The sequence below is a fragment of the Lutra lutra genome, chromosome X (assembly GCF_902655055.1).
Source record: "Lutra lutra chromosome X, mLutLut1.2, whole genome shotgun sequence".
Lineage (NCBI taxonomy): Eukaryota > Metazoa > Chordata > Mammalia > Carnivora > Mustelidae > Lutra > Lutra lutra.
In genome coordinates, this window is record NC_062296.1 from 15730205 (window position 1) to 15743898 (window position 13694).

Sequence of the window (13694 nt, forward strand, 5' to 3'; positions counted from 1 at the left end):
TTATTAGATAGGTTCAGCATCTCACAATGGATTCAACATCTTGAGCATTTTTGCAAGAAACCATAAAGGTGGGGTGCCTGGGTAGCTCAATCAGTTAAGCGTCTACCTTCGGCTCAGATCATGATCTCAGGGTCCTGGGATCGAGCTCTGAGTCAGTCCGGGTCCGGCTCCCTGTTCTGCTGAGAGCCTGCTTCTCCCTCTCCCTCTGCTGCTCCCCCTGCTTGTGTGCTCCCCCTCTCTCTCCCTCAAGTAAATAAATAAAACCTTAAAAAAAAAAAAAAAAGAAAGAAACCATAAAGGTGATGTTGCATTTTTCTAGATTGTCCATTTGTGGAGTTCCAGATAAATCATCAAAGCTGAATTTATGTGTCTCTGCTTTGCTGGTGTCTTAATCACATGTGTGTCATATTAACAATCATGGCTACCATCATGTGCATCACGGAAAACATTGCTCTCTGGGTACACGCAGGAGCAGGATTTCGGATACTTTATAATGCCAAACTTCCTCCTCCCCACTCCCACTCTACCCCTGACTCCCATAGCAGCCCCCACTCTCCTACCTCCACCCCCTGTATTTTTTTTCCTCCATCCCCAGTATTAATCTACAGCCTCACCAACACTTATTGTTCACTCTTTAAATTTGCTAAATCTGTAGGTATAACATGATATCTTCTGGGTTTTGCTTGTATTCTCTCGGACTGCTGAAGAGTTGTGAGCATCTTTTCTCATGTTTCTTGATCATTTGTGATTTTTCTCCTGTGGGAGGCCTGTTCATGCCTTTTGCTCACTTCTTGGAGGTTTTTTTCCTTATGTATTTTTAGATCTTTATGCATTCTGGATGCTAATCATTTATGAACTGTGTATGAATCTCCAGCTTTTATGAAACAGTATTGCTTAAGGCTGAGCACATGGAGGAGGCTACTGGTCAGACATTTTGGGTTCAAATTCCAGTTCTGATAGTAACTGTGTGACTGTGAACAATTTAACTTCTCTCTGCTTTAGTTTCCTTATCTACGAGATGGGAGTGATAATGGTGCCGACTTTGTCAGGTAGTAGGGGGATTAAATGAATGAATATAGGTAACCGTAGTTAGAACAGGGCCTGGCATATAGTAAGAGTCAATAAATGTTTGCTGTTATTAGCTCCTTCCCTTTTACAGCTCCCTGAAATTTTGAGATATAGAGGGCTCATCAAAGTGCGTGTCCCACAAGCCCTCTCCTTCACTCAAAGACCCACAAACACCGTAGAGATAATTCATGCAACTTTGAGACCTAACAGTGTCATGATTTATTTTGCAACAATTTAAAGAAAGGCTCTACTCTTGATTGGGCCCCTAGTGCCTCCCAGGAACATCTCTACCCCCTAACCTGCCTCTGGGCCTCTTGTCCCTCACTTAGGCCTTTCTGTAGTGTTTCAAAGACTAGCAAACTCCGGATACAAGCGAACCCAGGAGGCGCTCAGTATAATGCTCCTTAAAGGAACGAAGGAACAAATGAAGAAAGGAAGGAATGTTACTGCGTTGCTATGTAGACGGGATGAAAGGGAAAAAGGAATGTTGGACGGCCAAGCCGGCTGATGATTGGCTGGCCCCCCGCACACGGATGCGAGGAGAACATGGAACGTAGGAGAGGGTTTCTTTAGACCAGAGGTCCCTGCCCAGAGGGTCAGGACGTGGTGTGTAGTGAGCAGCGCTGCAGGGTTTGCGGGTCTCAGGCGGGCGCGGCGGCTCTGCGGGCCCCGCCCCGCCCCGCCCCCCGGCGCCGCGGCCGAAGCGGGCCAGACGGCGGCGCCGGAGCCTGCGCACTGGACCCCCAGCGCCGCCAGCGGTTTCAGACGCGGCGGCTCGGAAGATGGCGGAGCGCGCCGGCGGCGGCACCTCCCTGAGGGGGATGCGCGAACGCATGGGTGAGCGGCCTGGCGTCTCCCGGGGGAACTCGGAACCGCGCGGGAGGCGGGCGTCTCGTGGCCCCGGGGGCCGTTGAAGCGGCGCGGAGGGCGCCAGAAAACTTTACTCCGGAGTGGCCTCGCGCCGTCCGCTACTCCCCTCACCCGCCCCGGCGTTTCCCTGGACGGGACGGAGAACCGTTGTGGGACGGGGGTGGGGAGGAGGAACGGCCGGCCGGCCGGCATCACCGACGGCCGAAGTCCCACGGCCAACGGCCCAACGGTCGCCGCCACCGGCCGAACCCCGCGGGCGGGGCGTGAGGGAACTAACGGACGCTGTGGGCGCAGGGGTGGGGGTGGAGGGGCCTGTGACTCCGGACCCTGAGGACGGTCTTGAGCTGCGCCTGCGGTTGGGGGGGCGGCTGGCGTCCGCGCGGCCACCGAACGGACGCGCCACAGCCGGGGATGTGCGGGCGCCCGCCAAGACCCCGCGCGCCGGGGCAGCCTTTCCAGGCGCCGGGAGCCGGGAGTTTTCCTTCTGCGCGGGGCGCTCGCATCCTCTCCCACGGTCGCAGTCCTTGCCTCTCCCAAGGACTTAATCTACCGCACCCTCCCGGTCAACGTCCGGTGAGGAGGCAGCCTTGGGGGCTGTTCCTTTGAAAGTTGGGAGAAACTTGCCTCTCCGCTCCTCCTGATTTGCCTGCTGTAGCACATGACTTCGTCAAGATGTCACCTTCCGTGGGACATCTTGCAGACCCTAGGCGGCAATGAACGGGAAGCAGCACTTCAGTGTGCTTTCTTCTGAACTGGCCCCAACGCCAAAATGTTTGTCGCCCCCAAATCGTTAATTTTCTAAAATTTGGCAGCGCGTTGCTTAGCCCAGGAGACTGCTCCGCTTGCGGAGCGAAATGGTATTTCTCGCTTGTGGGAGGTTACTTGGTTTTCTTAGGCCAGTTGCTATTACTGTGAACTTGAGAATAAAACGATCTTAATTGATTTTATCGAAAGCCTTGGGGATTTTTTCATTTGCAGTTGAAAAATTGGCTGCGATTGAGAGGCTTTGTGTTACTTCAGAATACTTTGAATCCACTCCCCAAACAACGTATCAGAAGCAAATACACTTTCATCTTTACCTAGAGAGAGAGCGCAGTAAATTCGGATTGTTTCATTACTTGTCGACACCTAAGGCTCTCTGCCATTTGTTTATTTCAGTGATTTAAAGTAACCAGCATTCTGGATAACCCCCTTCCCAAGCATTTTTGGATATTGAATGTTGTGAAGTATTTTTAAATCTTTTATAAAACAGTTGCTTGGATTCACAGTATTTCAAGCCAAAAACTTAGTCATGCAAAAAGGGCTTAACCCAGAACCCTAATTGACCTCCTTGCTGCCCATTTCCTATTAGGAATTGAAAACATCACATGTTATATGTTAGAATTTTCACAGACTACCGGCTTTAACAAGATTTGCCCTCATGGTCTCAGCGTTTTCCTGAAGGGGACAAGGAGTCATTGAAGTGTTTTGCCACTTTGTGGCAAATGAAATGCCACTGTGACAGTTGCTTCTTTTTATTCCGTTATCCAAGTAACCATGAGTAGCCCTGAATCTGTTAATCTGGTCAGTTTCATTTACTGCTGGGAACCTGGCTCCAAGAGTTAAAACGTTGTCCCTGAACAAGTGACTTCTAAGGGGGCATGAATTATGTACATTCATTTTATTATGTTTTCTGTGCATAGCACTGTGCTAAGATTGTAACATACTGAAGAAATACACTTTTTAAAAATTTTTATTTACCTGAAAGAGATAGGGGTCTGGAGCATGGGGGTGGGGAGTGTGCAGGGGCGGGGCAGAGAGAGGGGGAGAAACCGACTTTCCTGAGAGCATGACCTGAGTGGAAGGCAGACGTTTAACCCACTGAACCATCCAGGCATCCCTAAATACACTTCTTTTAACAGAACATGTGTTTTATACTTTTACACATAATTGTAAGATAATTTATATGATTTTTCAACCTGATGAGCATAAGAAGATTTGACACTGATCTGTCACCTTGTTTTTCTAAATTCACAAGTAATTTCTTTAGACAAATGCAGAAAAAGCTACTAAGGTTGAGTGAGATGATTATAGAGTTTTAGAGCTGGAGAAACCTTAAGATTCTCAAGTCTAACACCCAGAGTCCCAGCTATAAAATCCTGGGCGGCTTCTACAACTCGGATGTATAGTCTAACAGCTTAATATTTTTTCCAAGTAGCCATTCCACTGCAGGCAGCTCTGACTGGTAGGAAACTGTAATTTACTTTAAGACATGCTATCTTTGAGGAATTTTTTGTTTTGTCTTGTTTATTTTTTAGTAATCTCTACCCACTTTGGGGCTCAAACACAAGACCCAGAGTTACTACCTGCATGATCTGGGACAATAATGTTTAGCTTCAGTTTTTCCTACCTGTAAAAAATATGGAAAATAATAATATCCACTTTATAGGGTTGTTAGAATTTAATGAAGTCATACAAATGTAAAGAATTTTGTAAATGGTGAGGTTGATATACAGTATTTGTTAGAGCAATTTTTAGGAGAGTACCATAAATACAGATTAAGGTTCTTACTTCAGTTCTGGTAATAAACTCTACCCCTTTTATTAACCTCCAGGCAAAAGGTGACTCTTTTCTTTAAGATTTTATTTGAGAGAGAGAGAGAACAGGACTGGGGCTGGGATGGACAGAGGCAGAGGTAGAGAGGAAGAGTGAGAAGCAGATTCGGCTGCTGAGCAGGGAGCCAGATGCAGGGCTCAGGGCTGGATCCCAGGACCCTGAGATCATGACCTGAGCCAAGGTCACCGAGGTGCTCTGCAAAAGGTAACTTTTAGCTTTAGTTTGGGATTCAAAATTAGTATAGGAACTGCAGAAATACTGTAGTATATACTTAAACTGTTCCTTACTGTAGCTTTAAAATGAATGGTAAGTGAATTCTCTCATTAATGGAGTTGAATAAAATATTCTGTTAAGACATAAAGCCTTTCTCCCATTGCCCGGACATTTTAAATAACTTCTAGAGTCTGTCCTTTTGGTGAATATATTTCTTGCCAATGGGAATTTGGATATGCAGTTCTAAAAATCAGACTTGATATTATTACCACATTAACCTTTAAATTATTTAGTTCATTATTCCAACCACAGCTAATTTTGAGGTTACTACTGTTTAATAAGATCTTTAAATATGGTAAAATTATACATTTCAAGAGAAATTGTCCTTATGGTCAGGTAATTTGTGCCAAAATATGAACTTTCTTTGGGATTTCTAATCAGGAAAATGGAATGTGCAAAACCAACTGTTTTTTTCTGTGCTCACATAGAGATGCTACAAGCGGGAGAGAGTATATAAGAGGGTTCAATTAATTTATAGACTATATTTAAGAATTGTTCTAATACACTAGTATGCAAATTCAGAGGATAATCTGTGGTCCACAGAATTGCTGGTAGTTGAACTATGAAGGAAGCTGAGAAGAGTCTAATCTTCAAATTTAGCTAAATCATGGATTATCTGAGCTGTTAGGTCTCTGTGGTTAAAAAAAAAAAAAATCCTTTTTCCTTTTCGAAATAGTGGTCCCTATGGCAGCAATTATGAGATCACTTTCAAGGTTACTCTGTAAAATGACTCCCAGATCTTTTTCCTCAGTGACAAGAAACATCTCAGAGTCCTTTCATTCTTTAAGGACAATGACAGCTACTCTGTTCCTTTAATTATTTTAACCGCCCATCTTCAACTGTAAAATTTTTTCCTGGTATATAGAAAACAAAATTGTATGCATTATCACAGGGGCATATTTCCTGTGCATTCACAGAGGTAGAAGGGGAGTTTTCAGTGTTAACCTCCAGATTCTTCCTGAAGATGCCCAGCATTGTGGCACATTTTAGATGCAGCCATAAATGGAATTCAAGGGCTCCGCAATCCCCTATAATAATTGCTGTGTGTGTCATCCTGGCATTTGTTTTTCTTACTCTCCCTCAAATTGTGCTCCCCTAATCTTGTATTTCACCCTTATTGAAGTTTATTTACCACTTTTGGGCGCATTTTACAAGGCATGTGTAAATTTATCTTTGTTTGCCGGACATTTTTCTACCTGGAATAATACTATCTCAGTGGGAATTCCTTGAATGCGTCTCCACCTGCACTGCATTAGAATAGAGCTTTTAGCAGCTGGAAGTGCCTGGGCCTCCACCCAGTCAGAGACTGGGGGTGGGGAAAGGCAGGCTTTGCTGGTATCTTTAAAGCAACGTGGGTAAAGAAAACCCCACATCTAGGTAATTTATAAATGTACTTTTTAATATTGGGTCCAATCTCTGAGGATCTCACTGTTGACACTTCTGCTTCCAAATTCAGATCTGTAAACACCACGTCTTTTCTAAATTCTCAATTTATGGTGAAACAGTTTTTCCATTTCTGTGCCAGCTCAGTTTTTCCAGTACTTGGTGTGATATCTTGTCTGAGGCATTTTTGAAAGTTATTAATCATTAGCTCCTACTTATCCACAAGCTCGTGCTGCCACTCCCACTAACAAGCTCTAAGTCCTCAGATAGACTGGCACACCCACAGTCAACAGCCTTAATTCTTTTGTAAACTGTTGTTGAACATCCTAGGTACTTAATATGTCTTTGTTGTTGACCTGGATTAATCTGTCCTGATTTTGTCTTCTGGATGAGAGATGCTGTCCTGTATCATCAACGATGATTGCCCAGGCTTTGCCTCCCCTGTATTAGCTGTTTGTATTCATAATATCTAATCCCTTCCTTTTCTCTCCCTGTATTCTAGTTGCGGCTGCTCACGCCATAGCTGAAGAAAGACGGAATCAAAGTAGTTACAGCACTCATCCATCTCAATCTGCAAATATAAGATCAGCTTTCAAACCAGGTGTAATTTCTAGAATGCTTTTTTATAGATGTCAGAGTGTCATGTCAGTAAAACCAGATCTATTAATGCCTTACTATATTTTCTTTTTTGTTTTTAGTAATAGATGGATCCGTGCTTAAAAATGATGTGAAGCAGAGGTTGGCAAAGGAGCGAAGAGAGGAGACCAAAAGACAACAGGAAGGTATATTTTAGACTTAAAATCGGAATGAATAAATTTTCTGTTGAGGTTATATATTTTCAAAGTGATTTTATCTACTTTTCCTGATCCGTTTATATATAGATTACATTTTTTCTGGGATGTATTATGTTGGATTGAATAATTATACTAAGGTAGATAAAGAAGGCCTTAAAAAATAGTTGATTGTTTAATTTTTTAAGTAGTTTCTATTAGCTCTAATTTTCTGAAAACTAAGGTATCAAAATTTCAGCATTTGTAGAAACAAGCAGAATGGGCTTTCAATAAAAATGACTCTAAAAAGGAAAATGAAGTTGTTAATAATCCTAACATAGGCTTCTCAAGTGTCAATTTGGACCTAAAAGAATAATCTTTTTACACCTCAAGAGAATGCCTTTCTCAATGAGGCATTTTTCTCTGGCCTTTGAAATCCCTTGACAAAACTTGTGCTCAGCTTCATTCAAATGGATATAATTTTTCTTTGTTTTGGTGAGGAGTTATTTCTTCCTGGAGCTCTTCTGGAGAGTATTTTAGAACTGCATAGATGCTCTCCAGGCTTTAGTGAGGGAAAACTTGAAATAGGAAAACATCATGCTGTTCCATACATAGTGTGGTGTCTTAACTCCATGAATGTAAAACGGGCATGATAAAATATGGTCTGGATAGATGAGGCCTTTGAAAGAAGTTTCCTAGTAGAAGAAAAAAAAAACCCTTCTGGCCATGTGTTTTCTTTTTAATTCTTATTTTAATGTATATAGCATGTTAATCTGGTGGGGTTTAATTTTGCCTCAAATCAGCGGAAATATCACATGAAAGAAAATACTTGGTTTTACTTCAGAATTTTAGCTTGGACAGGATATGAGGGTCATCTATGCCATCTCTGTTCTCTAGAATTAAATGAACACTCAGTGCAAATGATTCTTGTTCACTTATATAATCGTTTGTTATTGGCATAGGTCATGTTATTTTTAAGAAAGAGGAAGAGATATATTAACTTTCTCCTTCTTTGTGAGTACTGTAGAAAACTTAAATATTTTCTTGGCTCTTACGCCTTGAAAATGTATTTGGAATATTTCAGCTACTAAGGAAACACAACTGCTTGAAAAAGAAAGAAAATCACGGATCCAATATGAAAAACAGATGGAGGAGAAACAACGGAAACTGAAAGAACAAAAAGAGAAGGATGAGCAGCGGAGAATATCTGCAGAAGAAAAAAGGAAACAAAAATTACAGGAAGAAAGGGTACAGTACATGTTTCCTAGCCTGTTCATCAGATGCCACGTGGTGTCACCTGGCACTGGAATACTTTTTTCTTAGCCTTTCACTGCCTTTCCTGCCCCCTCTCCTGCCAAGGGATCCAGTCCCAGTTCTCTCTCCCCTTCAGCGGTAGAGCCTCTTGTTCCTGTGCTCTCAGATCCCTGAGTTTCGACCTGCTATCTGAGGTAAAGCGGAGCCTCGCAGGCCTGGGAAGAGAGCCCTTCCATGCTCTGGGATGTGGCTCACTTGTGTCTCTGCGCTCTATGCCCGTGGTCTCATGCTCATAGACCCATCAATAGGCCGCGATCTCACTTCTCATAGCTGCTTCTTTGACTTGAGCGCAGGCCAGTCTGATGACAGCGCTTGCTCTCCCGTCTGGCTTCCACTGCCTTTCTGCCCTGTGCACTCTTCCTCCCAGCTGTGCTGGGGCCCTGTCTCTCTCTCTCCCTTCCTGTCTGGCACTCTAGGCTCATGTCGGGCTCCCTGCTTCTCCTTCTCCCTCTGCCTGCTGCTCCCCTTGCTTGTGCACATTCTTTCTCTCAGATTAATTAATTGATTAATTTCCTCATGATACAAGCAGAGGTAAGCACAGTCTGTTTCTCAGTTCATATCCATAAGATTAAAGCCTGTTACCTAGGAGAAGCATTGACATTGATTGATACCAGAAATATGGTCTTCAGTTGTTTTTTTGGTCTTCATTTTTAACTCTTACTTACCTCATACCCCCCCAAATTTTGCTTGATAGAAAAATTTGGTAATGGGTTGGAGTTCTAACCCACAGATCTAAATTACACTATCCAGTATGTTGGATATGTAAAAATTTGTTGGCATTTATTTGAATTAGGAGAGATTCAAGGCTGTTCTCTGTCGGACATTGGAACGGAGCAACCGCGTTGATCATCGTCAAAAAAGATGGTCATGGGAAGGCTCTACAGCTGTGAACCCAGAAACCAAAACCGGTAATTAATAAACTGTTAAACTTTAAGTTATTCATGCTCTTATTTAGATATTGGCTATTGCTGCAAGGTTGCATTTACAGTAGGGTTTTGAGCTTTGTGTTTTAAGTGAAAATGCTGCCATGTACTCTTTGGTGTAGCCCAGTAAGTTTTTGTTTAAATTTGTATCATGTAAGATTGCAAAAGAAATTTTTTTTAAGATTTTATTTATTTATTTGACAGACAGAGATCACAAGTAGGCAGAGAGCAGGCAGAGAGAGAGGAGGAAGCAGGGAGCCTGATGTGGGGCTCGATCCCAGGACCCTGGGATCACGACCTGAGCCGAAGGCAGAGGCTTTAACCTACTGAGCCACCCAGGCACCCCTGCAAAAGAAATTTTAATATTTTATCCAGTATATCCAAAATCTTACCATTTAAATTTGTAATCTCTGTAAAAATGATTGAATTTTATATAGCTTTATCCAATGCAAATTTTTTCTGGTGCACGTTTTAAAAAATAAAGTCCCATTTACTATTGCAGCTACTATAAATTTTCCTATAAATGGACAGAGCTCTACAGTTTCATAAAACTTAAATTTATATCGCGGGTAAGGAATGACAGTAAACATTGTGCACCTAATTAGTGCACATACTCTATAGAACTACATCATGAACTTACTTTGTTTTAGCTAGTGATGCTTTAAGTAGGAGTACAGTAAATACATCTTTCCTCAGCCAGTAAACGTTCTGTATCGACTGAGAAACTTGAACAAGAGACATCTGGTTTACAGAAACAAATGTCTGTGTCATCTGCAGGTCTTCAGAGTTCTGTTGCCAAGAGTAAGTAGTTATTTCATGTATTCTGCTGAATTTTAAACCAATGAAATAAATTCTTTTTAATGTCTTTTCACAGTACCACTTATCCTTTAGATTGTGGAACATTTAGATTTATTTCAGAAGAGCACCACCTGGTTTTGTTTTTGGTGGAGGTGGTCATTACTGTTTTGTATTTTCATCAGTGTTAGTCCTTGTTTTATAATTCATATGTGCATCATCACAGGCGCTTGTTGAGTTCAGGTAGCCCAAACTGAAACACATTTTATTGCCATTGCCTGGCATAGTAACTTGGTATAAAACGGATTCATATTCTACCTAACCAGTAAATGAGATCCTTTTTCCTAGAGAGTAGCTAGACTGGTCATTCAATTTCCGTTAAGTTTCATGAATATCACCTCATTTAAGGAAAATGTTAGCATATATACAGCAGTGGACAGGTTGATCTGCTTCACATATGTCGTACTTGTTACTCATGACAACCTTGTGAAGGTGACAGGCAAGTGTAATTACCTTCCTGGCTTTATAGTTAAGACCCCAAGAAATTCAGTGCTCTTCAGTCTGTCATGCTTGTTTTTGGCTTGTATTTTGGTCATTTGATAGATCGTGATGTTGAAATTGTACATTTGAATAATCCTGTGTTTTCCTCCAAAGCAAATAACATGGTACCCATGTTTAATGAGCAAAGCATTGCTAACCTCCTCTTTACAACTCTTTGTAGTACTAATGTGGTGTTCTTTAAACAAAAAAGAAATTATCTACTATGACTACCTCAAAACCTTTGTTTTTGTTTCTGTTTTTGTTATTAAATATTTTACTTATTTGACAGAGATCACAAGTAGGCAGAGAGGCAGGCACAGAGGTGGCGGGGGAGCAGACTCCCTGCTTTGCAGAGAGCCCGATGGGGCTCGATCCTAGGACCCTAAGATTATGACCTGAGCAGAAGGCAGAGGCTTTAACCCACTGAGCCACCCAGGCGCCTCAACCTCAATACCTTTTGCTTCTAGTGTTTGTCCTTTTAATTAGTGTTCCTTTTTTTAAAAAAATCCTTCACCTGGTGCGTCTGGGTGGCTCAGTCGTTAAGTGTCTGCCTTCCGCTCGGGGTCATGATCCCAAAGTCCTGGGATCGAACCCCATGTCAGGGCTCCCTGCTCAGTGGGGAGCCTACTTCTCCCTCTCCAGCTCTCCTGTGCTTTTGTTCCCTCTTTCACTATTTCTCTCTGTAATAAATAAATAAAATCTTAAAAAAAAAAAAATCCTTCACCTAACTGTCAGTGACCATTTCTGGCTTACTGTGCATGGTGTTTCCCACTGATAATTGAAATGGATTAGGTAAACCATACCCATCAATCAATTAAAAAAAATCATTTCTGGAGGCAAAAACAGAAGTGATCTTGGCAGGAAGAAGACACAGCAAACATATTCCACATCATTCCCACTTCAGTGCCTTATGAATTGAAGAAAAAAAAGGCATAATTATGGTTTCAATTTAAAAATCTTTTTTAAAAACATTTTGTTTATTTGAGAGCAAGTGAGAGAGTGATAGAGCACAAGCGGTAAGTGGGGCAAAGGGAGAGGGAGACACAGATTCCCCGCTGAGCAGGGAACCCCTGACCTGGGGTTATCACATTTTTTCTTTTAATGGTCTAACAAAAGTTGATCCACTTACCACCTAACCCTTGATAGGCTTTCCCAAAGCACTTATGTGTAGCCTGGGATCATTTGTAGATTAATGTGGGAAGGTTTTCTCTAGCACCTTCCTTGTCATATAATGAAATTATTACTCACCATTTCAATCCTTTAGAAAAACTAGAATTCATTGCAATCTTGTATTTATATACTTTCATGTATACACACAAACACATTCATTTTGATATATTTTACTTGTTTAACTAGCATTCACTCTGTTTCAGAAACTATCTAATTGCTTTGAGGAGTTAGCAAATATTTCTTCCACAGACATGTATGACATTTTTAGTATAATGAGCAAATACTAGTATGCCTTCATTCATAGGCCTCATGCTATTAAAAGAGGTTTGTAAAGAGGAGGAACAGGCGATGCCTTTTAGGATAATAATTAGTTAAATTGCACTGAAAGAGCAATTCCAAGTAATTTTTAAAAAGATTTTATTTATTTGACAGAGAAACAGCAAGAGAGGGAACATAGCAGGGGGAGTGGGAGAGGGAGAAGCGGGCTTCCTGCTGAACAAGGAGCCTGATGCAGGGCTCTATCCCAGGACCCTGCAATCGTGATCTGAGCTGAAGGCAGATGCTTAATGACTGAGCCACCCAGGTGCCCCTAAATGATTTTTTTTACTAGTTTTTTTTTTAAGATTTTATTTATTTATTTGACAGAGAGAGATCGAAAGTAGGTAGAGAGGCAGGCAGAGAGAGAGAGGAAGGGACGCAGGCTCCCCACTGAGCAGAGAGCCCAATGCGGGGCTCGATCCCAGGACCCTGAGATCATGACCCGAGCCGAAGGCAGAGGCCTAACCCACTGAGTCACCCAGGAGCCCTTTTTACTAGTTTTTAACATGAGACGGTATGATGGAAGATACTTTGTGAAATAGCTTATTTACAAGTATAGTATTACTGCACACTCTGAAACAATGAATGTTGTCATTAATGATGACAGAGAAAATAAAGTCCGTATTGGTGGTGGCTTACCTTTGTAAAATCTCTTCAAATTGAAATGAAACCTTTTTGATCCAGAGAGATGAATATTTCACACGCAAATGAAGTTCATAATCTGATAACCTGTAATATTTTAAGTAGCCCTGTTTTAGAGCTTGGCTAATTGAAATTGTCTATTTTTCTTCTGCTCGTTGCTGACTCATAATAACTGTTCAAACTATCTTGTATTTTCCTTGCAGTACAAAAATAAAGGATGTGTGATTTAATCACATGATTGAATTGATTATACCTCTGGTTCATGCTGTTCAATTACATTATCAGTTCAGGAATTTTCAAATGATGCTATGTTGTCAATATCTATAGGTCCCCAAGTTTAATTTATAGGTTCCCAAAAGAGAAGTTATTCTTTAAACAGATACACCTCAGAATCCTGAGTGAGAATTTGTTTGTGTCTACACAAACCATGTTTTTCATTAGGTTGCTAAAATTGTGACATCTGTGCCAAAGGCTAATGATCATTTTTGTTTAAAAAAATAACCATTATAACTAAAGTATACATTACTTTAGTAATAGATGTCATGGATTGTGTCCAGAATTAAAGGTTGTATAGTCCCAATTTGGGAATGTTGATCTTGTCAGGTAGTATTAGACATTATCCTCTTAACTTTGAACTATTTTTTCCTTAATAAATTTTATTGTCCAGATCACCTAAAGAGCAAATGAGCTTTAAGTTGGGGATATATAATCTCTACAGAAGATTGGAAATTTAAATTTTTATAAGCAAAAGTAGAGAAGATAAAAAATGTATGAAGTGACTCACTTCTGAAATAATACATTTAAATAATTTGTAAAAAATAATATTCCTTTGCCTTTGATCTCCAGAAAAAATAGAAAAGAAGAGAAGCTCATCCTTGACGAGAAGATCTAACAAATTGCAGGCACCTTCAGAAACTGTACAAGTAGAAGAAAAACCAACTGGTTAGTTATTTCTAAGTACCAGTCTTAAATAGTGGTTTAAAAGAGATCTTTTGTGGTACCTGTGTGGCTCAGTCAGTTGAGCACCGACTTC

At 41.3% G+C, this 13694-nt stretch overlaps 1 protein-coding gene across 12 annotated transcripts in view; it reads left to right on the forward strand.

The window, feature by feature from the left end:
* Nucleotides 1–13694, forward strand: part of MAP7D3 (MAP7 domain containing 3) — a 54331-nt gene that overhangs the window by 22595 nt on the left and 18042 nt on the right. For 9 of the 12 annotated variants that reach the window (XM_047715891.1, XM_047715892.1, XM_047715895.1 and 6 more), the window contains exons 1-7: nucleotides 1688–1905; nucleotides 6692–6790; nucleotides 6888–6971; nucleotides 8044–8207; nucleotides 9067–9181; nucleotides 9893–9997; nucleotides 13508–13603. In XM_047715891.1, the coding sequence (XP_047571847.1) occupies nucleotides 1851–1905; nucleotides 6692–6790; nucleotides 6888–6971; nucleotides 8044–8207; nucleotides 9067–9181; nucleotides 9893–9997; nucleotides 13508–13603 (718 nt within the window). In that variant the 5' untranslated portion in view covers nucleotides 1688–1850. Of the gene's footprint in view, nucleotides 1–1687; nucleotides 1906–6691; nucleotides 6791–6887; nucleotides 6972–8043; nucleotides 8208–9066; nucleotides 9182–9892; nucleotides 9998–13507; nucleotides 13604–13694 lie in introns of those variants that run through there. The other 3 variants (XM_047715887.1, XM_047715889.1, XM_047715896.1) reach the window with 3 other exon arrangements.